The following is a 23,238-nucleotide window of genomic DNA, read 5'->3' on the forward strand; positions in this document are numbered from 1 at the left end:
TCGTAACTTCAAGGGCGAACTTGTAAACAGGGCGAGTTGTACCGATACCAAATTCACGCATGCGTAATACAAATATCTACAGTTAAAACATCCTGTTACAAGTAAACAAATTACGTTCATGTGGATGAGATGAAATCTAATAATTTACATAAATAAAAGGGTCATATTTACGATAGTGATTGTTTTACAATCATAATTTACAAATTAAATGATTCAGATGCCCAATCATGTGTAAAAATCGGTGTCAGGAATCTAAGTTGTTTTGAAATTGTAATACACGAAATGAATGCGGCATACGGAGACTCAAAGCCAATGGTCGGCCCCTTAAGTCTTCAGAAGACTTGACGTCTTCTTCCACTAATAAAACAGTTTGATAAACTGTTCACAATAGACTCAGCTATTAAAGCAAATTCTTGTATTAAATCTAATATCAAACAATGTCATACCTGTACCAGTAATCAGTAAAACATGTTTAAACATCTCTGACAAAGGAAACTGTTTTAAGATGGCAACAAAATCATTCTCTAGCAAATATTTCCATGCATTCTTGGGATCTTCATCCTAAAAAGTAAGATTTAATGCATAACAATAATTTAATACTGAATAAGGTAATCCATTCAAAGTGCAATATAATGTACATTTTCTCATCATTTCAAAATCACAAAATTAACATAAGCAATAATTTCTGAATTTACAGTATTCAAATCAAGTGTAACAATGTCTAAAGTAAGGAAAATCAGGGGAAAAAATAAAAATCAACACACATTATTAATTTGGACTTCTAAAGGATTAATTATCGCGATACATTGATATTTTAAAAACAAATTAGACTCAAGTTTCTACAATGTTAATGTACCTTCACATCCCATGCAAGTAGCTGACTTGAGTCATTTCTTTGTGCTTTATGTGATTTGAACAAATTGTGTTGATGGAAGATTGCTGATAGTGTCTTTTTACTAGATTTCCATGTTATCTAGACTTAGGGCAAATCTAAACTTGAGGTATGGTAAATAGACAATTGTCAATTTTTATGACTGATTGTTGACCTTTATTTATTTATTGCTGTTAGATCTGTAAAAAATATTCCATCTCTACTTTTGATCTATGCTAACCTGAAGTTGACTAGTTTAAGAAATGTGTATTTTTTACCTCCTCTCCATCACAGTTTATGAGAACCCAGGGATTTGTAACTTGTTGGGGGTCAGGACTTGTGTTAACAGCATCCCTCATCAGACAAACAAAATCTTCTCTTGCTCTGTAAAACACAACTAATATTATGATTTGAAACCATTCATAAAGTAGTTCTTTAATTATTCTAACCAGAAAAGATTAAAGTTTTCAATAAAATTTGAGTCCATCTCTGTTAAAATACTTCTTGTACAAATCATATGATTAAGCATAGAAACAAAAATGTTTTCAATTTTTTATAACTGTATACCAAACATAAGATCATATTTTTAAACTGAACATCTCATTATTTTTTCTTGCATTTGTTAAAACATTTGGACAGAATTAGAAAATACATTCCACAAAGGAAGATAATTTGTGAATAAAACAAATACCTGCAAGACGGAATATAGAAGTTTTATTGAATAGCAAAACTAAGTCAAGTACTAATGATTGATATATAGTAAACTCTGTGTTAGCTGAATATAAAGTTTTGTAATCTGTGACATGAGTCGTTGATTATAAAAATAAGAAGATGTGGTAGGATTGACAATGAGACAACTCTCCACCAGAGACCAAATGACATAGAAGTTACACCCTTCAATAATGATCAAAACCTATATTGCATAGTCAGCTAAAAAAACTCCTGAAATGACAAATGTAAAACAATTCAAATAAGAAAACTACTCTTCTTCAGCCAAAAAAAATTGGAAAATCATTTATATTCGAAATTTTAAAGAATTGCTTTTACAACCATCTCTTTCCCCTACCTTATTGGTGTAAGTACAAGAGCTAAACATGCTATATAATGGTCTAAAGCAGGATTCCCGAAACTAGTTACAGACTGTGGGATAGCTGGCATCTGTATGAAGTTGGCTGCCCAGGTTCCAACACCAGCTGGACATCGTAATATATGATTCAAAATAAACATATGGTCATCAAATGATGCTACTTTTACCAAGGCGGAAACCTACAAACAAATATATTTATTGATTGATTAATAAAAAATGGCCACAAAATAGCCAATATTGGTACATGTATTTAATTGCCACTTCCTGCACTATTGGCTATTTAGTGGTCAGTTTTTCTTCATGGAAGAAAGCCAGAGTGCCAGGAGTTAACCACTATTGGCTATTTAGTGGTCAGTTTTTCTTCATGGAAGAAAGCCAGAGTGCCAGGAGTTAACCAACGACTAAGATGAAAACTAAACTGTAGTCATGTTATTACAGTTAAGAAAAAAGAATGTGTCCAAAGTACATGGATGCCCCACTCGCACTATCCTTTTCCATGTTGCATGGACCTCGAAATTGGGTAATTATCTAATTTGGCATTAAAATTAGAAAGATTATACTATAGAGAACATATGTGCTTAGTTTCAAGTTGATTGGACTTCAATTTCATCAAAAACTACCTTGACCAAAAACTTTAACCTGAAACTCGCACTTTCATTTTCTATGTTCAGTGGACCGTGAAATTGGGGTCAAATGTCTAATTTGGCTTTAAAATTAGAAAGATCATATCATAAGCAACAAGTGTTTTAAGTTTCAAGTTGATTGAACTTCAGCTTCATCAAAAACTACCTTGACCAAAAACTTTAACCTGAACGGACGCACAGACAAACGGACGGACGAAAGAACAGACGGACTAACGAACAAACGAACGCACGAACGGAGTCACAGACCAGAAAACATAATGCCCCTCTACTATCGTAGGTGGGGCATAAAAAGTCAAGCCAAATCTTGTTCATTTCATAATAAATGGATGTTCAAAATTGGATGTAAGTATCTAACATGACAGGTTTATAATTACCGTTCAGTTTTCCTAGCTCAAACTAGAATTTTACAAAAATTTGAATAACACCAAATATATCTGCAGGAAATCATCAAAATATCACATTTAAAATTCAGAGATAAAAAATTTCTTAGTGCTGATAATTCATAACTATGATTGTCAAAACACATCACAAGTTTAACGTAATTGATAAAATTATTATAAAGGTAATACCAGTCTCTGTGTCCATCCTCTTGTGTTAATAACAAATTCATTATCACTAACAGGTCTGCGATGGAACATATAAAGCACAGTTATACAGTCTCTCAATCTGTTTATCTGGTGCTGATTATTAGGACTATGTAAGCCTAAAGCTATAAAAGGAAACATAAAAGTTTATATCTATATTATTGAAAATGAAACTACACAGAGTATAGGGTTGTGCATTCACTATAAGATGACATTTTAACGTACAAGAGATTTGAAAACAGACAATTATAAATAATTAAAAAATCAGAAACATAATTTAATTTAAGCTGGAAATACATATATGCAGGCCTTGCAGGGTGGTCAGATTATTAGGCGTGATGAGTTGATGGGTTAGTTAAAATAGTGAAATCTAACTTCTCTGTCTCAACACTATTATAACAAAGGTCACATTTGCCAAGCTAAAAACATTTACATGTATAGTGACAGCAGACTTTGTCTTTGCAAAAAATGAATTAATTCAATACTGCCTTACTTTTGATAATGTATAATGACTAATGTTATCGTATCTGTCTTGATTCCTGTGCTTAGGTAAGAAATATTCATCGTAGCTTCTTCTTCATTAAATTCTACATGAACAACAGGGGCAGATCCAGTCATTTTTAAAAGGGGAACGGGGAGTCCCAACCCAGGATAAAGGGGGAGGGGTTCCAACTATATGTCCCCATTCAAATGCATTGATTGTCAAAATAAAGTTCCAACCAATTAAAATTAAAATCTGGATCTGCCACTGAACATTAAAGAAGATATAGATTTGTGGAAATTCAGCTGTCATGTTGTATATTCCTTTTCAATGGACCAGGGTTGGCAAAGTATTACCCGCCCGGGAAAACCCAGGCGGGAATTCCCGGGTTTTCCCGGGCTGGGCAATACTCCTAGAAACGGGTAATACTGGGTAATACTGGGCAATATGATTTTTTAAGCTTATTTCAACACAAAATAGTAAAGACTTGTTGTAGTTTCATAGTATGATAGCTAAATATATACATTTTATACAGGTAACCATTGAGAGTGACTTCTAAAGGACTGAAAATTCAATTTCATTCTCTTCCCCACTACTTCTATGGAAGCAGAATACAAAATTTGAACATTTTAGGATACCTTGTTTTCCCATAAATTTATTTCCATTTCATTTTCATGTATTGTTTCAATAATCCAAACTTAGCAGTGTTTATGTGAAATATAAATTTATTAAATTTCTATGCAATCATATTGCTAAATAAACACCCTACAGGTTTAAGTCATTAACATTTATAGAAATGAAAATTAAGGCTGAATATTGTTATATAAACATATCTATGTCCTAATCTAAATAGTTTCTTATTAATTAGTGATGTACATATAAATTATGCAAAGTAATTTTTCTTACATTTTCTTATTTAATTCTTGATGTTGTATACATTTGAGAATTAAATTATTTGAATTTATAATAACAGTTTCACCAATCTAGACAGGAGGCTGATTTAATAGACTTTTAGGAGAATTATTGATAAAGGCCTTTTCCATTAATATTTGTTGACATGTATACTTGTCTCATAGTTGATAGAATAGTACTTTTTCAAATGTATACACTTGTATTATCAGACTTTCAAACAAGTAAACTTATTTATAAATCAAAATATGTTTAAAATTTCTTAAATGTATTGCATTCAAGTTTGATCACTGAATTCTCGTTAAAATTTAGGCCAGTATTTCATATTACCCAGTATTGCCCAGTATTACCCATTAAAACCCTGTAAAACCCGGGTTTTCCCAGTATTTCCCACTGGGCTGGGCAATACTCTTAAAACCCGGGTTTTTGCCAACCCTGCAATGGACATTAAGTTAAGATAAATGATAGCTTAACTATATACCTTGTGGTGGTGCATTACTGGGTATATCTCTCAGTAAAGGGCTGGTGATAAATAAGTTGTGAATGTATGACTCTACTTGCAGCCTACAATGTAAATCATAAATTTGAAATTCAATGGAAAATATATTAAGTTTATTTTCATTTAACACCATCTGTGTTTTTCTAATGGCTACAATATTTATCATGTGGTGTTGTACACTTTTTATTCTATTAGCTACATCATTTCCCATTCAGTGTTGTTCATTTTTTTCTACTCAGTACAACATCTGGCTTATGTTGTTGTAACATACTTTCTAATAATATGAAAATTGAGGAATATGCAACCATCAATACATGGTAAATTTATCCACATGATATCAACTTTTAATATCATAATTATTCTATTAATCTGTCATATTAATTGATTTTTGTACATTTAATAAATGAATCCGGTTTATAAAGTTTTAAATGATAAGAAAGCAAGAAATTTAGTACATTTTAAATTGTAAAAAGAATAAGAAAGGTATATTAACTATGTCACCTTCTAAATGGGCTCAAGTGTACAGTCAGAGAACCATGAAATATGGATTATGTGACCTTCAACCTGCAAACCAGTATCACTGTTAATTGGGTTTTGAGAAATGTCTGTGTAGATGCATGCACACATTGTACTGAAAGTTTTCCATTAGAAACCAGCTTCTACATGTACATAAAATTAATTTAAGTTTTAATCAAATTACCTGGCCAATTGTGAAGAATAAGAATGAAGTGATAGTTTGGTCTGTAAATTTTCTCTGATAGTCTCTAAACTTTTCTTCAATCTTTTAAAAGCATCATCGTCAAAGTCTATCATTTCATACTGATGGTTAGCTTTACATGTAACACCATCCCCACAAGGTCCCTAGAAAACATACAAGAAAAGTATCATTAAACAGGAAGTATATAGGCAAAAAGGGATGTTATGAAGCACAGTTCATTTTTCATTACCTACAATCTCATTGGATTATTGTCTCACATATACACATGTACATTTTGCTTTCCTTTCTAGATATCTTAAAAACATAAGTGTATATAAAATTCATTTTCATGTAGCAATATAGACCTTTAACAATTTATCTAAATGTTCTTTGCATGTGTTTAAATGCATATCTATCTTTGAGAGAGATGAATATCTTTAAAGACTTGTGATTAACTCCTCAAAAAGATTTTAAACGTTTGCATTGCAGATTGTTTTTTCTCGTATACCTCTTAAATCACCTCAACTGACAGGTTTGTAGATCTAAAGAGAGAAGGTTTCGTACCATTAAAATGTTTAATCCTGCTGCATTTGTTTGCACCTGTCATAGGCAAGAATCTGATGTACAGTAGTTGTCGTCTGTTTATGTAGTTCATACCTGTTTCTTGTTTCCTGTTTTATATAGACATGATAGATTAGACCGTTGGTTTTCCCGTTTGAATAGTTTTACACTAGTAATTTTTGGGGCCCTTTATAGCTTGCTGCCATGTTGTAGGCCGTACCTTGACCTATAATGGTTTACTTTTATAAATTGTTACTTGGATGGAGAGTTGTCTCATTGGCACTCATACCACATTTTCCTGTATCTAATTAAAGTAAAAACTTACCTTAGCAGTGACAAAATGTTTGGAAGTAACCCATGACTGTTCCTTTATTGCAGTGTATTGTTCATGTAACACTTTTATCTCTCCTTCTGACTGAATTAAGTTCTTCCGAGCTCTCAAATAACTCAGTAAAATCTCATAAAATTCATGGTTATCTTTCTTTTCATCTTCCTGTACAAATTTCAGAAATATTAATAAGAAATAATCCCTTCTGATCAAACATGGTCTAACAAGCTTTCACATACATTTTTGTAACTCAATAAAATCTCATTCATATAATATACTGTGGATTCATTTATTTTTGTAGGTATCAATTTTCATGGATTGCTGTATACTCGCATATTTGTGGAAATTTGATTTCGTGGTTTTACTAATCTCTGTATACAAAGCCTATCAAAAATAAGTTATGAGTCGATAATTTGAATTTGTGGTTAACAAGTCCCCATGAATCTCATGAAAATTGGTATCCTGAGCGAATAATAATGAATCCACAGTACTGTACATGGTTTGCCTATTTACTCATCTTACAGGGTCTACCTCTTAATATTTATTCTTGGTACTGGTTCGGTTTTGAGTTGCCGACTTATTGTTATTGTTAAAAGTTCTCTTTTGCATGCTACATGTATATGTATAATAAGTAAACTTACAAAAAAATATTAGACAACACAAAACCCAAAAGGAAAAGAAGATCAGTCAAACAACAGATCACATAGTACATGTAGTACAATGAAAATTAAAGATTGAGCAACGCAACACTTTGAAATTCAGAAGTGAACTCAGGAGCTCTGGAAAAGTCAATAACTCTTGCTCTACTATTGATCTCATACATTTCATGTGTAATAAAAGAAACCATAAAGTTGAAATAAACATTTTCATTTGTCTACACTTTCCATTTAAAATCACAAGAGTGCACACATTGAAATGTCTCGCCTTCTTTACTAATCATTGATATTATGTTGATAGTCCTAAGTATAAAGCTTGATTACAACTGTCACATAAACTTAACATTAACCAAGATAGCTAAACAAAGACCAATGAACCATGAAAATGAGGTCAAGGTCAGATGAACCATGCCAGGCAGACATGAACAGCTAACAAAGCTTCCATACAACAAATATAGTTGACCTATTACTTATAGTTTAAGAAAAATAGACCAAAACACAAAAACTTAACACTGTGCAATGAACCGTGCAATTGAGGTCATGGTCAAATAAAACCTGCGGGACTGACATATAGATCAAAATATATTTCCATACACCAAATATAGTTGACCTTTGGCATATAATATTAGATAAAAAGACCAAAACTTAAAAACTTAACTTTGACCAATGAACCATGAAAATGAGGTCAAGGTCAGATGACATCTGCCCGCTAGACATGTACACCTTACAACCATTCCATACAACAAATATAGTAGACCTATTGCATAAAGTATGAGAAAAACAGACCAAAACACAAAAACTTAACTATAACCACTGAACCATGAAAATGAGGTTAAGGTCAGATGACACCTGCCAGTTGGACATGTACATGTACATCTTCCAGTCCTTCCATACACCAAATATACTAGCCCTATTACTTATAGTATCTGAGATATGAACTTGACAACCAAAACCTAACCTTGTTCACTGATCCATGAAATGAGGTCGAGGTCAAGTGAAAACTGTCTGACGGGCATGTGGACCTTGCAAGGTACGCACATACCAAATATAGTTATCCTATTACTTATAATAAGAGAGAATTCAACATTACAAAAATTTTGAACTTTTTTTTCAAGTGGTCACTGAACCATGAAAATGAGGTCAAGGACATTGGACATGTGACTGATGGAAACTTTGTAACATGAGGCATCTATATAAAAAGTATGAAGCATCCAGGTCTTTCACCTTCTAAAATATAAACCTTTTAAAAAGTGAGCTAACAGCGCCGCCTGATCACTATCCCTATGTCGAGCTTTCTGTAACAAAAGTTGCAGGCTCGACAAAAAACTACATGTAGCACATACTCATTAACATAATTCATCATGCAAATGTTTTCAACTAACAAATAAGTATGTATATATGTATCTACATAAATAATACAGTACCTGTATAAACATGTCAACAATAGCATCTATCTGTATCAATCGAGGATTGTAATACAGACTCTTAAGTTGCTCTAATGTTAATGGTTGAATTATATGCTGACGGATTTGTGAAGTTTCTTTTCTATGCTGTTCCTTTTGTTCTACAGCAGATCTTTTAAGCTTTTCTAAATCAGGCTTAAGATTAGGATATAAATTTACAGAGTTTTCCTTCTCAGAGAAGTCATTTTTAATGTCCAAACGGTTTGTGTGTACAACTTCTTCATGTTCTTTTACTACTTTAAGTTCTAGGCTATCATTTAAGCATGAATGTGCTGATTTGAAAATTTCAGTAGATTCTTCTCTATTAATTTCAGATAGCACATGTTCTGTACTACATATATCATTATTTACAGTAGTCTCCTCTGTCTTTTCTGGGGAAATTATTTTATCCTTTTCTATTGTTTCAATCTTTTCTTTTTTTGTCCCATCCACGTCATTATTTTGTACATTTTCAAAAGATGACTTGTCTTCGTCAACTTTAAGCTTTTCCATATTATCAATCAAAACATCAGTTGTTAGAACTGGTAAAGTTCCAGATTCTGGTTCATTAACATTTTTGTCTTTCCCTTCTTTGTCATGAGATAACTTTTCTTCATCTGTCTTTGGTTCTGATTTCTGTACTTTATTCTCTGCTTCTTTAAACACATTTTCTGTGTTTTCAGTTTCTTCCTTAAATGAGACATTTGTTTCATCACTGATGTCTAATTTCAAACCAGTTTTATCATCTTCACTAACAACATGTATCTTTTCTTTCTTTTTCTACAAATAAAAATGGAGAAAAATTGTAAAAGATGTTCAAAGAAGTTTATAAGCAGTTTCTAAGAAAATATTTATAGTTCTATGATTATTATCATCTTATATAAAAGCTACAAAATTACATTAGATATGTCATTAGTTGTGAAACATATTTGTTTTTTAAGTTAATTTTGTATACATGTACATTAGGGTGTTAGTTTTAATTTCTCGTTTGACAATGTTTGAATTGTGTTACATTTATCATTTCAGGACCTTTTCGAGCTGACTATCCAGTATGGGCTTTACTCATTTTTAAAGGCGATACAGTGACCTATAGTTGTTTCTGTTTCAAGGCCACTTCAATGTTAGTTCAGTCATATTGACTAGGTGGCAGATTTTTTTGCAAGAGGTGGAATATGATAGTACAGGAAATCCTATGCTTGTTTCCTAGCAACTACTCCGTTTTATTGATGTTTTCCCGTTTTTATTTCCATTTGGAAAATCTCACTTTTTCAATATTGTCAAAATAACAGTAGAGGGGCCTAGTACATATGTCACAAAACTCTATGAATTTTTATAATATATTAATTATTGAAAGGGTCGGAGTGACTTCAATGAATCTTGAGCCAGTTTGATTTGGGATTTATAGATTGAGTAAGGGCCAAAATAACCTAGTCCAAATAATTATGACGTCTGGCAGGGCTATTTTATTTTTTTCTGGGACGCCTTCCGTCATAAGTATTTCGACTAGAAATAACCCAGATAGCTACCTATACACCTTATCGCTATTTTTGAAATCTGTGCCGCTTGACCCGTGAATTGTTTTCGATAGACTTCACTTTCCCATTGTGGTGTTAGATATTTTCTATCATGACATCAAAATTTTACGGGAACTTAGTGATGTCCAGTCATGGCGGACAAATAGCGATGAGGTGTTTAAGAGACATATATGAAGTTATGAACTCACCACTGCCAAATTGTTAATAGTAGTGGTGAAATCAAGAAATAATGTATAGTGTGGACTGCATAATTTATATTTCTAATGATTCTTATAATCACTAAATCAGCTGTTTCGTCATTACTCACATCAATAACAATTGATTATAAATAATAACTGAAAAATGAGGGACAACAGAAAATAAGAACTAAAAGAGTCGAAATGACTCCAAATTGGTAGACATGCATGTACTTTTTTTGCCTTAGTCGATGATTTTGGTTGAACAGCTTCAGCCATTGTCACAAGATTATTTTGATTCGTTCGGATGTTTATTTACATTTGTTCTTCGATAAATCTAGAAACGCGATAAGCATGCTAGGGGGAGTAACTCCCACCTATTAATGGAGCTAATAAACGTTTATTTTAGAAAAGGTTAAAAGCCGAAACGGAAATGCTTAATGGCTAATGTTAGAAAAATACTCATCATAAACAGGACATGTGAACAGTAAGCAGCTAATTACATCGATACACATACATAAACATAAATATCAAACTGTAATATAGAAACATTGAAATGCAACAAGTGATATTGATAAGCACATCTGTCAGGTTGCTGACCAAATCCAATTCATCCAATAACGAGAAAACGTAGTCAATATAACAGAGACTTGGGACAGGCACCTGCAACTCCCAGACCCCAACTGTCATCCCTGGATCTACTACTGAAATACATGCATTCATGAAGAAAAAAACATGGTTCCAAATATTTTTTGATTAAATTGCCTGTTTTCGATCGCATGAAATAATTGGCTTCATTGTCTCATTTAGTTTTATTTAGAATAATTTAATGATTGTTGATTGTTGATTGTAATGCTTATCAGGCATACGCCACACATAGTTGACCTAGGTATCAGTTTTTTTCGCTCCTAACACACCCATTCCAGTTTAATTGTTAGAAAAATCATGATTGTTATAACTTATTTTAACTTGATATGGTGTAAATACTGCATATATGTAACACTCAGAAACGTGTCCTTCCCCCCAAACGTGTCCGATTCCCCCAAACGTGTCTAGTTGAAAACAGCGCCAAAGCGTGTCATTTGTATAAACGCCCAAACGTGTCCATTTCTCAACTAACCCCCAAACGTGTCCAATCCCCAAAACGTGTCCATATCAAGCGTTATTTGGTTATTGCTATTTTATTAACGTATACTAGTACTAATTTTACCATTTTATTAAAAATATAGATAAGGTACGTTTACGGTTAGTACTTTTTTAAACCGGCCGAAAAATTTTAAACTGGGTAAAAGTGGGGGCGTCATTTCAGCTATGTCGTATGTAAATTGTAAGCAAAAATGTTTAGTTAAACCGTACAGTTAACGGGTCAAAGTGTCCCTTTCTCTGCACATTAAAATTTGTATGTTCTCTCTAAATATCGTGAAACACCGCCAACTGGACAATCAACAGTCTAAAGTAAATGTGTACAGTAAAAATGTAAAAAATTAAAAACTTGTAACCGGATAACCAGTTTATGATTTGATGAGCTTTTGAAATACACACAAACTTTTGACAAAAGTGAGAGAAAAAAAAGCCCGCCATGCAATATTCGGATAAATATAAAAGGCATCATCGGAGTTTATAAGTACAAATAATTAACAAAGTTAACGATTAATTCAACTCCAGAATTATGTGTATGTTCGCTCTAAATGAATATGAAATACTTGCAACTGGACAATAAGCAATTTCAGTCAAAGTTAATTAATAGTAACAGATTAATTTTGCAATTATTATAATCATTTAAAACCTACATTGAACTAACTAAATCTGATAAATGACAACTTCATCACCTGTGTCTCCCATCATAGAATTGCCGTAAACGTTATTAGCGATTTTATTTAGGAGATACATGTATTAGCGCTAAAAGACGTGTGACGTTTTGGCGTTAAATATTGGACACGTTTTGGCGAATAACAATTATCGGACACGTTTGGGGGTTATGCAATCAGACACGTTTGGGGAATATTGTACATTTCGGACACGTTTAGGGAGAAAAGACACGTTTGGGGGAATCGGACACGTTTGGGGGGAAGGACACGTTTGGGAGTGTTACATATATTTAGCCTGATATTAGTAAAACATTGAAGATTTTAAATGAAAAACACAAAACATATTTGTGTAACTGGAGAGCATGATTCATCTTACAAAATCATCTTTGTCTCCACTGAGACTCAAACCCGATCTTCTGTGTTACAAGGCTGCGCGCATTACCCGGTTGAGCTAATGAAGTACTTCCGACTGACTAAGTATGTACCTTATGTTCTAAGGGAAGCAATCCTGTCACACTTCCCCCACCTCAAGAGTCATCATACCATTATGACTCTTACACAAATAATCCCTAGCTAGAATTCCTCTCTAACCACCGTGGGTTTGTTCTTTGGGCGCCAATGTAACTGGAGAGCATGATTCATCTTACAAAATCATCTTTGTCTCCACCGGGACTCAAACCCAGGACCTCTGTGTTACAAAATGTACAAGGCAGAGCATTAACTGACTGAGCTAAAGAAGTATTTTCTTAGCTCAACTGCTTATGACTGACTAAGTATCTACCACATGTTCTAAGGAAAGCAATCCTGTCACAATTGTTTCAACAGCTTGGCCACTGTTATCTCACTTTTATTTTGAAACAATGATTTTTTTTTATATCAATACACTTACCAAAACATGATTAAGATTTATTCAACACAAAAAAAACATTGTCAGAATCTCACTTTAGTTTGAAACAATGATTATTTTATGGCCCAGCAACGAAGTTGTCAGTGCCATATAGTGTTACCCATGTCCGTCATTCTGTAATTCGTAGTTCTGTCATTCCACAACAAACATTTATAAACAGAGTTTTTTTCTAATCACTTTCAGATATTGGGATGATTTTTGGCATGTGAGTTAACCAAGATGAGTTACAGATCAAGTTTTAAGTTTTGTTCCGCTTGGCTAATTTATGCCAAAATTACGGGCTATGTACTTTGATAAATTGTTGAAAATCACTGTTATAGACTTTTTTTCTTCTAAACGCTTTCAGATATTGGGATGATTTTTGGTACATTTTGTATGTGAGTTACCCATGATGAATTGAATGTAGGACAGAAAGTCACAGGACAAAAAGTCACAGACAAAAAGTCACGGACAAAAAGTCACAATTCATTTTTTCTGATTATTTACTTTAAATAAAAACCGCTTATTTCTACAAAAATATTTTGTATTTTTCTTGAACTTTTGTATCTAAACCAACTTTGCAAACAAAATTTATCAAAAAAATATCAAAGATGATCAAATAATTGTTAAAAAAACAAAATGTCAAAGTGGCTTTGCACTTAAATGGCTTCATAGTGCCAAAAAAATATCTTTTGCATGATTAAAATGAGATAAATCTTGATTTTTTTCCCCATAAACTTTGATATGAATTAATGTATTAAAAAGTAAATATATTTGAAGATATTTCTCTTATATACATGATATATTCAAACAATTGTCAACAAATTATTTGTGACTTTTTGTCCTACCAAATTTGTGACTTTATGTCCTGTGACTTTTTGTCCTGTGACTTTCTGTCCGTTTACCGATGAATTATAGATCAAGTTTAAGTTTCGTTTCACTCAACTATTTTTTGCTGTAATTTAGGGCTCTGGACTATGATAAATTTTTGAAAATCTCAGTTAATATACAGACCTTTTTCTAAATGCTTTCAGATATTAAGGTGATTTTTGGTATGTGATCTAACCATGATGAGTTACAGATCAAGTTGAAGTTTTTGTTCTGCTTCGTTAATTTTGGCCAAAATTATGGGTTTACAACTTTGAAAATTGTTGAAAATCACAGTTAAACAGACTTTTTTTCTATACGCCTTCAGATTTTGAGCTGATTCTTGACATGTGAGACTACCATCATGTTTGTGTCCACATGTGTTATTGAATATATGCAGATTTTTCAACTTTTTGAGACAGGGTCATTTGTGTCGCTTTGACACATCTAGTTTTTATAGCAATACACTAACTTGGTCAAAAACATGATTAAGATTTATTCAACACATGTACACATAAAAAAAGCATGCAGAATCTCACTTTATTTAGAAAGAATGGAAAAAGAATATTGTTAGACACTTACCAAAACATGATTAAGAATTTATTCAACACAAAAAAAACAACAGATTCTCACTTTATTTTTAAACAATGAAATTTTTTTTTATAGCAATATACATCATATACACTTACTAAAACTTGATTACAAATTATTAAACACAAAACCAATAAAAAGGGTGCGAAAGTGCAAGGTGCCAACAGACTTTGGAGGCGAAACGTGTAGGTTGTGAAAGTAAAATGGGGCAAACGTGAATGTGTGCAAACACATTTTTGAGCAAACAGACACAGATTTCTTGACCTGCTGCTCATAGTATCTGATAAGCGGACCTAATCATGTAACTTTAACTTTGATCACTGATCAATGATATGAGGTTGTGTTTATGTTAACCCTGTCTGAGGGACATGTACATGTAGATATTGCAAGAAACCCATTTACCAATTATATTTACCATTATAATTCACACAACAACAACAACAAAAAAATACAAGCAGTTAATGAATGATTACAATTTAAAATGAGGTCAAAGACAAAGGACATATGACAGAAATAAACTTCTTAACATAAGGTATCTGTATACAAGGTTTGAATTTTCCAGGTCTTTTATCTTCTGAAATATAAAGCTTTATTCAATCACTGTACATCACTGCCTCTGGTGAGACAAAAAACTAAATAAGTATACGTCAAGACAACACAAGAAGAAAATACAAATCATATTTTTTGCTAAAATTTCAGTCTTTTAATCATTAGCTGTAACTTAACAATCAACTCCAAAAAAGTTTGGTAAAAATTTGACAAATGCAGGGTTCAAAGAATTTTAGATAACATAGATCTGGAAACCGGCCTATGTCCCCAAATTACAGTCTATTGATTCAATAGCTTGCTTGGCCTACCACCAATTAAACCATAAATCTATAGGATCTACCTCATCCAGTCATGTAGTAATAATAAAGCCAAGTTTGATAAAACATTTGTTAAAGTTCAAAAGAGGTTCTCTGGAAATAGAAATGGTTGACATCTAGACACAACCAGACAGCCTGGTTTATATACGACCGCAAAAATTTTAATTTTTCGTCGTATATTGCTATCACGTTGGCGTCGTCGTCTGCGTCGTCGTCGTCCGAATACTTTTAGTTTTCGCACTCTAACTTTAGTAAAAGTGAATAGAAATCTATGAAATTTTTACACAAGGTTTATGACCACAAAAGGAAGGTTGGGATTGATTTTGGGAGTTTTGATTCCAACATTTTAGGAATTAGGGACCAAAAAGGGCCCAAATAAGCATTTTCTTGGTTTTCGCACAATAACTTAAGTTTAAGTAAATAGAAATCTATGAAATTTTGACACAAGGTTTATAACCTCAAAAGGAAGTTTGGGATTGATTTTGGGAGTTTTGGTTTTAACAGTTTAGGAATTAGGGGCCAAAAAAGGGCCCAAATAAGCATTATTCTTGGTTTTCGCACAATAACTTTAGTTTAAGTAAATAGAAATCAATGAAATTTAAACACAAGATTTATGACCACAAAAGAAAGGTTGTTATTGATTTTGGGAGTTGAGGTCTGAACAGTTCAGGAATTAGGGGCCAAAAAGGGGCCCAAGTAAGCATTATTCTTGGTTTTCGCACCATAACTTTAGTTTAAGTAAATAGAAATCTATGAAATTTAAACACAAGGTTTATGACCACTAAAGGAAGGTTGGGTTTGATTTTGGGAGTTTTGGTCCCAACAGTTTAGGAATAAGGGGCCCAAAGGGTCCAAAATTGAACTAAGTTTGATTTCATCAAAAATTGAATAATTGGGGTTCTTTGATATGCCGAATCTAACTGTATGTAATTTTTGGTCCCGTTTTCAAATTGGTCTACATTAAGGTCCAAAGGGTCCAAAATTAAACTTAGTTTGATTTTGACAAAAATTGAATCCTTGGGGTTCTTTGATATGCTGAATCTAAAAATGTACTTAGATTTTTGAATATTGGCCCAGTTTTCAAGTTGGTCCAAATCGGGTCCAAATTAAACTTTGTTTGATTTCATCAAAAATTGAATAATTGGGGTTCTTTGATATGCCAAATCTTACTGTGTAATGTAGATTCTTAATTTTTAGTCCCGTTTTCAAATTGGTCTACATTAAAGGACAAAGGGTCCAAAATTAAACTAAGTTTGATTTTAACAAAAATTGAATTCTTGAGCTTTTTTGATATGCTGAATCTAAACATGTACTTAGATTTTTGATTATGGGCCCAGTTTTCAAGTTGGTTCAAATCAGGATCCAAAATTATTATATTAAGTATTGTGCAATAGCAAGAAATTTTCAATTGCACAGTATTCAGCAATAGCAAGAAATCTTCAATTGCACAGTATTGTGCAATAGCAAGAAATTTTCAATTGCACAGTATTGCGCAATAGCAAGAAATCTTCAATTGCACAGTATTGTGCAATAGCAAATATTTTCAATTGTACAGTATTGCGCAATAGCAAGAAATATCTAATTGCACAATATTGTGCAATAGCAAGAAATTTTCAATTGATTGGAGTTATCTTTCTTTGTCCAGAATAGTAGTTGAATCAACTTAAATCATTGTTTTATACAATATACAATGTATATTCACTTTTACTACCAACTGATAAATTAAAACAATCTTTACCATTCAGTGATAACAAGCACCTTTTGTTACATTTTAATATTTTATGATGTATTTAAATGAGTAGTTATTGTTGCAAACTCCATTAGAAATTTGAATTGAGATCAGTTTTCGAAAAAGGGAAAGGGGGATGTGAAAAAAAAAATGGGGGGGGGGGGGGGGGGTTAAATTTTTCTCATTTCAGATTTCATGAATAAAAAGAAAATTTCTTCAAACATTTTTTTGAGAGGATTAATATTCAACAGCATAGTGAATTGCTCAAAGGAAAAAAAGTATTTTAAGTTCATTAGACCACATTCATTCTGTGTCAGAACCCTATGCTGTGTCAACTATTTAATCACAATCCAAATTTAGAGCTGATTCCAGCTTGAATGTTGTGTCCATACTTGCCTCAATCGTTCAGGGTTCAACCTCTGTGGTCGTATAAAGCTGCGCCCTGCAGAGCATCTGGTTACAGGATAAACCAATCACAACCTATCATACTTCACATTCACACTGGAGCCTCCTTGAAAACAGCAAATCACCAAAGAATCTACCATTTCACTGAAAATATTGCTTGCATTTATTATTGCAATTTTGTCATTTTAGACTACAACGTGATTTTAATATTTGTGATATTGAGAAAAATCCTGTTTAACTCATATGAAAAATTTCAAAATGTGAGTTTAAATAATAAATTATTGTGATTATAACACTCCCATTTTTCGCAATAATAAAAACATCTCAATAATTTCTCACATATCTCAAATAATTACTCTCACACCTACATTTCTTGTAGAATTTTTATAAAGTTTATTTAAAAGGCATATATCAGCACGCCTTCGAAATTAATGAAAAATTACATTGTTCATAGTGATCTTTTACTTACATTTCATGTTTTACAAGATTTTTTATAAAACCAGGTTTAATCCACCATTTTCTGCATAAGAAAATGCCTGCACCAAGTCTTGAATATGACAGTTATCCATTTGTTTGATGTGTTTTAGCTATGATTTTGCCATTTGATTAGGTACTTTCTTTTTTGAATTTTTCTCGTAGTTCAGTATTTTTGTGATTTTACTTAAAAGTTAAAGAAGACATTTTTTTAGTTATTAGCCTTGGACAATAACTTTGTTCTTTTATAAGTATTTAAAGAAATGTCAAACAAATTTATGTACTTGTTTTGCAATTAAAGTAATTTATTTTACAACTAATGACATGAAGGTGATATTTATTTAACTCTGTGAAAACCTTTATAAACTTTATAATGGATGCCTTTAGTTACATTACACATTGAATGGGATAGATTGGCATTGAAAAACTGATGTGAAAAATGGGCAACTTTAACAGTTATCTTAATTATTAAAGAAAGACTTTTATGATAATTCAAAATTAAAAAAAATCCATTTTTGTTCTTATTTTAGAAAATCCTCTTTACTATGGAATTATAAAACAGAAATCATTTAGAAGTTTTAGCAAGAAATGGCAGGACCAAGATAAACATAGGAAATATAGGGGAACAGTGTTCCAGATATCAGTTTTAATGCCTTTTAATAAACTTAAATTTGTAATAAAGTTGCAAAAGACTTCAATGATGTCAGCAATTTTGTATTTTAAAACATAAGATTAGAACTGAAAATTAGATTTTAAGGTGGAAGATAGTACATGTATAAAGAAATGTTGTCAACTAAAAATACTCCAACTCTGAATTAAAAATGACTATTAGTGCCTAACAAGATTTTGTGAGGTAGACAAAATTGACCTTAAAACGATTTTATTGGCTTCTGATGTCCAAAAATAGGCAGATCAGACATATTTTTACTTTTTTTAATGACTACTTTAGTTTGGGATTGATTGTAATCAATATATTCAAATGAGACTGATAAAATGCTTTTTTTTTTTGTTCAGTTAAACAATAATTTTACCTGGGGAAGCTGTGCATAACATGTATTTCAGCAATTTCTTTTCGAAAAATACTTGTTTAATGGAATCAAATGTCAACTTTCTCTTTTTTCTCCAAAATAGGCTTTTAAAAAATAATTTATCAACTGTGTATTCGGAAAGTTTTGTGGAAATAGAAGAAGTGGCAGTTCTTACCTTTAACATGTTTAATACCTTTACTTTCATTGATAAGACATCAAATTGACTTGTCCCGTGTCCTGCTTGAAGGACATTTAAGTTACTGTACACATTCATGCACATTCTGATTTAATCAAGTCATGTATGAAAAGCATAAACAGTTTGAAAGTAAACTAATAATAACTTAAACCAATCAAATTGGGTAGGGAGAAAATGTCAGATATTTTAAGTTCATTATTTTGCAATAATCAATAAAAATTTGTCAACCAAAAGTTTTGCTATAATTTCCTAAACATGTCGTTCTCTATTAATATAGTTTTTGGAATTTACAATTACGTATTTAAGGCAATAGAAAGTTTGGGATTCAAAAGTGTACGTTATTATTGACATTATACAGAAAATTCACCCTTTTGAAACATCAAATGTTTCACAAATAATAAATGAGTTCAAACCTGTCAAAGTAAAATCAATTCTTAAAACACTGCAAAAAAATCATTCTGATTGATATAGTGGTATTGTTATAAAGTGTGCTAGAATGAATAGTGGTACAGCAAACATCGAATTCCCTCACAAAATGTTATCACACACTATAGGTCCAAGGTGTGTATGCCCCATTTATGGGCATTATGTTTTCTGGTCTGTACATCTGTCCATTCGTTCATCCGTTCGTCTGTCTTCAGGTTAAAGTTTTTGGTCAAGGTAGCTTTTGATGAAGTTGAAGTCCAATCAACTTGAAACTTAGAGATAGTGCGGATGGGGCATTCGTGTACTTGGGACACATTCTTGTTCTAAGAATGCTTTGTATATAATGCATATGTTCAATTCTTTTTGCAGATGAAAAATGCCTTGAAATTAGAAGATGTCGCACAATAGGACTAACAATAGTAAATATCATAATGCCATCTGTTCGTCAAAAGAAAATTGCCTTATGGACAAGTGCAGTGTGTATTTGTATGTATGTTTTACTAAAATGTGAATTCCAAGCGATCAAGTGGGTGCAGAATGGTATTTATTTAAAGTACTTTTATTTTTCAACCAAACTCAGGGAGGAATGGATGAAAAACCAAGTGATGTTTTGTGGTGGAAAATTCAATGGATACGGAAATGAGTTTGCTAGATTACATGATGTTGCTGTAAATGTTCAACAGCCGGGGCATTTCTTCTTAGAATGTCCACATAATAAGTATCCTGTTTATACATTTAAGGAGTTAACCAGCAAAAACCATTTGAATGATTGGCTGAAATCCTTAACTCAAATGAATACAAATATTGTTAGAACACTCAGGAAAAATACAACTTTTGCTGTGTTGAGATATGAATATGCAAATTTATTCCACCAAATTACAGACATGTATAATGTTTTTGTTGTTGCTAAATTACTGAATCTTAATCCAAGTCAGATGAATGTTTTGTTCTTTGGACGACATAAACCTGGTCACATAGACAAATCATGGGATACATTATTTGGACAGATTGAAAGAATAGAGAAGTTTGACCAGCCTGTGTTATATAAGGATCTTATTTGGGCTGTTTTAGGATATAACAGTCCAATAAACTTTTTCTCATTAGGATCACTTCCATTTGTTAATGAATTTTCAGGATATTTTCTTTCTCAACATAAATCCTCATGGAAAAAATTAAACTGTGATAGTGTATCAATATTGTTTATATGGAGGCATGACTATATTGCCCATCCAGGAAATCCCTCAGGTTTGATTAAGAGAAAGATTATAAATGAAAATGAAATAATAAAAGCCGTGGAGGATGTCTTCCCTGGTCAATATGTCGCAGGTGTACAACTAGATCAACATGACATGACTGATCAGGTACAATGGATATCACAGACAGACATTTTGGTCGCGATGCACGGTGCCGGAATGACACACACAATGTTTCTACCATCTCATGCTGGTGTCTTAGAATTATATCCAAATTACTGGCCCAAAACTAACAGACATTTTAAATCAATGGCTAAATGGAGAAAACTCCATTATTTAAATTGGCAGAATATAAATCCAACCAATGAGAAAAGTCGTTTTTATACCTACATTCCTCCAACAATTGTGATACAAAGACTCTTATCATTATATTATAATATGTGTAATAGAAAACCTGAAAACGGGAAATAAAACAAGCATATCAGAATCTTTTATAAAAAAAAAATTTAGTAATTTTAAATGATAATTTTATTGTCGAGCCTGCAACTTTTGTTGCAGAAAGCTCGACATAGGGATAGTGATCCGGCGGCGGCGGCGGCGGCGGCGGCGGTGTTAGCTCACTTCTTAAAAGCTTTATATTTTAGAAGGTGGAAGACCTGTATGCTTTCATACTTTGTATATAGATGCTTCATGTTACGAAGTTTCCGTCAGTCACATGTCCAATGTCCTTGACCTCATTTTCATGGTTCAGTGACCACTTGAAAAAAAAGTTCAAATTTTTTGTAATGTTGAATTCTCTCTTATTATAAGTAATAGGATAACTATATTTGATATGTGCGTACCTTGCAAGGTCCTCATGTCTGTCAGACAGTTTTCACTTGACCTCGACCTCATTTCATGGATCAGTGAACAAGGTTAAGTTTTGGTGGTCAAGTCCATATCTCAGATACTATAAGCAATAGGGCTAGTATATTCGGTGTATAGAAGGACTGTAAGGTGTACATGTCCAACTGGCAGGTGTCATCTGACCTTAACCTCATTTTCATGGTTCAGTGGTTATAGTTAAATTTTTGTGTTTTGGTCTGTTTTTCTCATACTATATGCAATAGGTCTACTATATTTGTTGTATGGAATGATTGTAAGGTGTACATGTCTAGCGGGCAGATGTCATGTGACCTTGACTTCATTTTCATGGTTCAGTGGTCAAAGTTAAGTTTTTGAGTTTTGGTCTTTTTATCTAATACTGTATGCCATAGGTCAACTATATTTGGTGTATGGAAATATTTTATGATCTTCATGTCAGTCGCGCAGGTTTTATTTGACCGTGACCTCATTTTCACGGTTCATTGCACAGTGTTAAGTTTTTGTGTTTTGGTCTATTTTTCCTAAACTATAAGTAATGGGTCAACTATATATGTTGTATAGAAGCATTTTTAGCTGTACATGTCTGCCTGGCATGGTTCATCTGACCTTGACCTCATTTTCAAGATTCATTGGTCTTTGTTTAGTTATCTTGGTTAAGTTAAGTTTATGTGACAGTTGTAATAAAGCTTAGCTTTATACTTAAGACTATCAACATAATATCAATGATTAGTATAGAAGGCGAGACATTTCAGTGTGTGCACTCTTGTCTGATTTTTTGTTATATCTGTTTTACAATTAAATGTGTTAGATATTCAAAAAAGTACATATTTTATAGTCCAGCCTAGCATCAGTAGCATGACATAGGGATAGGCGGAGTAATCTAATTTTATATTTGAGTAGGTGTAAGACCTAGATGCTTCAGACTTTGAATATTGATGCCTTATGTTACGAAGTTTCCATCTTTCACATGTCCATTGTCCTTGGCTTCTTGAAAAAAAGTTAAGATTTTTTGTAATGTTAATTTCTCTCTTATTATGAGTATTAGGATAGGTACAAGCATATTTGGTAAGTGGGTACAAATGTACCTTGCAAGATCCTCATGCCCGTCAGACAGTTTTCACTTGACCTCGACCTCAATTCATTTTCATTTTCATCAGTGAACAAGGTTAAGTTTTGGTGGTCAAGTCCATATCACAGATACTATAAGCAATAGGTCTAGTATATTCGGTGTATGGAAAGACTGTAAGGTGTACATGTCCAACTGGCAGATGTCATCTGACCTTGACCTCATTTTCATGGTTCAGTTGTTATAGTTAAGTTTTTGTGTTTTGGTTTGTTTTTCTTATACGTTATGCATTAGGTCTACTATATTTGGTGTATGGAATGATTATATTGTATGCAATAGGTCTACTATATTTGGTGTAGTGTATGGAAT

At 32.4% G+C, this 23,238-nt stretch overlaps 2 protein-coding genes across 2 annotated transcripts in view; one reads left to right on the plus strand and one right to left on the minus strand.

Moving 5' to 3' along the window:
* LOC143046052 (ectopic P granules protein 5 homolog) overlaps positions 1-10,791 on the minus strand; it is a 53,612-nt gene extending 42,821 nt beyond the window's left edge. Inside the window, exons 1-9 of the mRNA XM_076219024.1 lie at positions 10,705-10,791; positions 8,742-9,539; positions 6,659-6,826; positions 5,776-5,936; positions 5,058-5,140; positions 3,172-3,311; positions 1,938-2,137; positions 1,150-1,255; positions 447-561 (exon numbers count right to left, since the gene is read on the minus strand). Coding sequence (XP_076075139.1) covers positions 447-561; positions 1,150-1,255; positions 1,938-2,137; positions 3,172-3,311; positions 5,058-5,140; positions 5,776-5,936; positions 6,659-6,826; positions 8,742-9,539; positions 10,705-10,749 — 1,816 coding nt within the window. The 5' untranslated portion in view covers positions 10,750-10,791. The remainder of the gene's footprint in view (positions 1-446; positions 562-1,149; positions 1,256-1,937; positions 2,138-3,171; positions 3,312-5,057; positions 5,141-5,775; positions 5,937-6,658; positions 6,827-8,741; positions 9,540-10,704) is intronic.
* Positions 10,792-10,836: 45 nt separating this feature from the next.
* LOC143046061 (uncharacterized) lies at positions 10,837-22,637 on the plus strand. Its single transcript, XM_076219037.1, has 2 exons — positions 10,837-10,957; positions 20,116-22,637. The coding sequence occupies exon 2, from the start codon at positions 20,178-20,180 to the stop codon at positions 21,408-21,410; it is 1,233 nt and encodes a 410-aa protein (XP_076075152.1). The 5' UTR covers positions 10,837-10,957; positions 20,116-20,177; the 3' UTR covers positions 21,411-22,637.
* The last annotated feature ends 601 nt before the right edge of the window (positions 22,638-23,238 follow it).

This window comes from Mytilus galloprovincialis, chromosome 1 (assembly GCF_965363235.1).
Source record: "Mytilus galloprovincialis chromosome 1, xbMytGall1.hap1.1, whole genome shotgun sequence".
NCBI lineage: Eukaryota > Metazoa > Mollusca > Bivalvia > Mytilida > Mytilidae > Mytilus > Mytilus galloprovincialis.

What these genes read in the sequence shown, in the direction of transcription:
- LOC143046061 (XM_076219037.1), top strand. Translation starts at nt 20,178, where the DNA reads ATGCCATCTGTTCGTCAAAAGAAAATTGCCTTATGGACAAGTGCAGTG.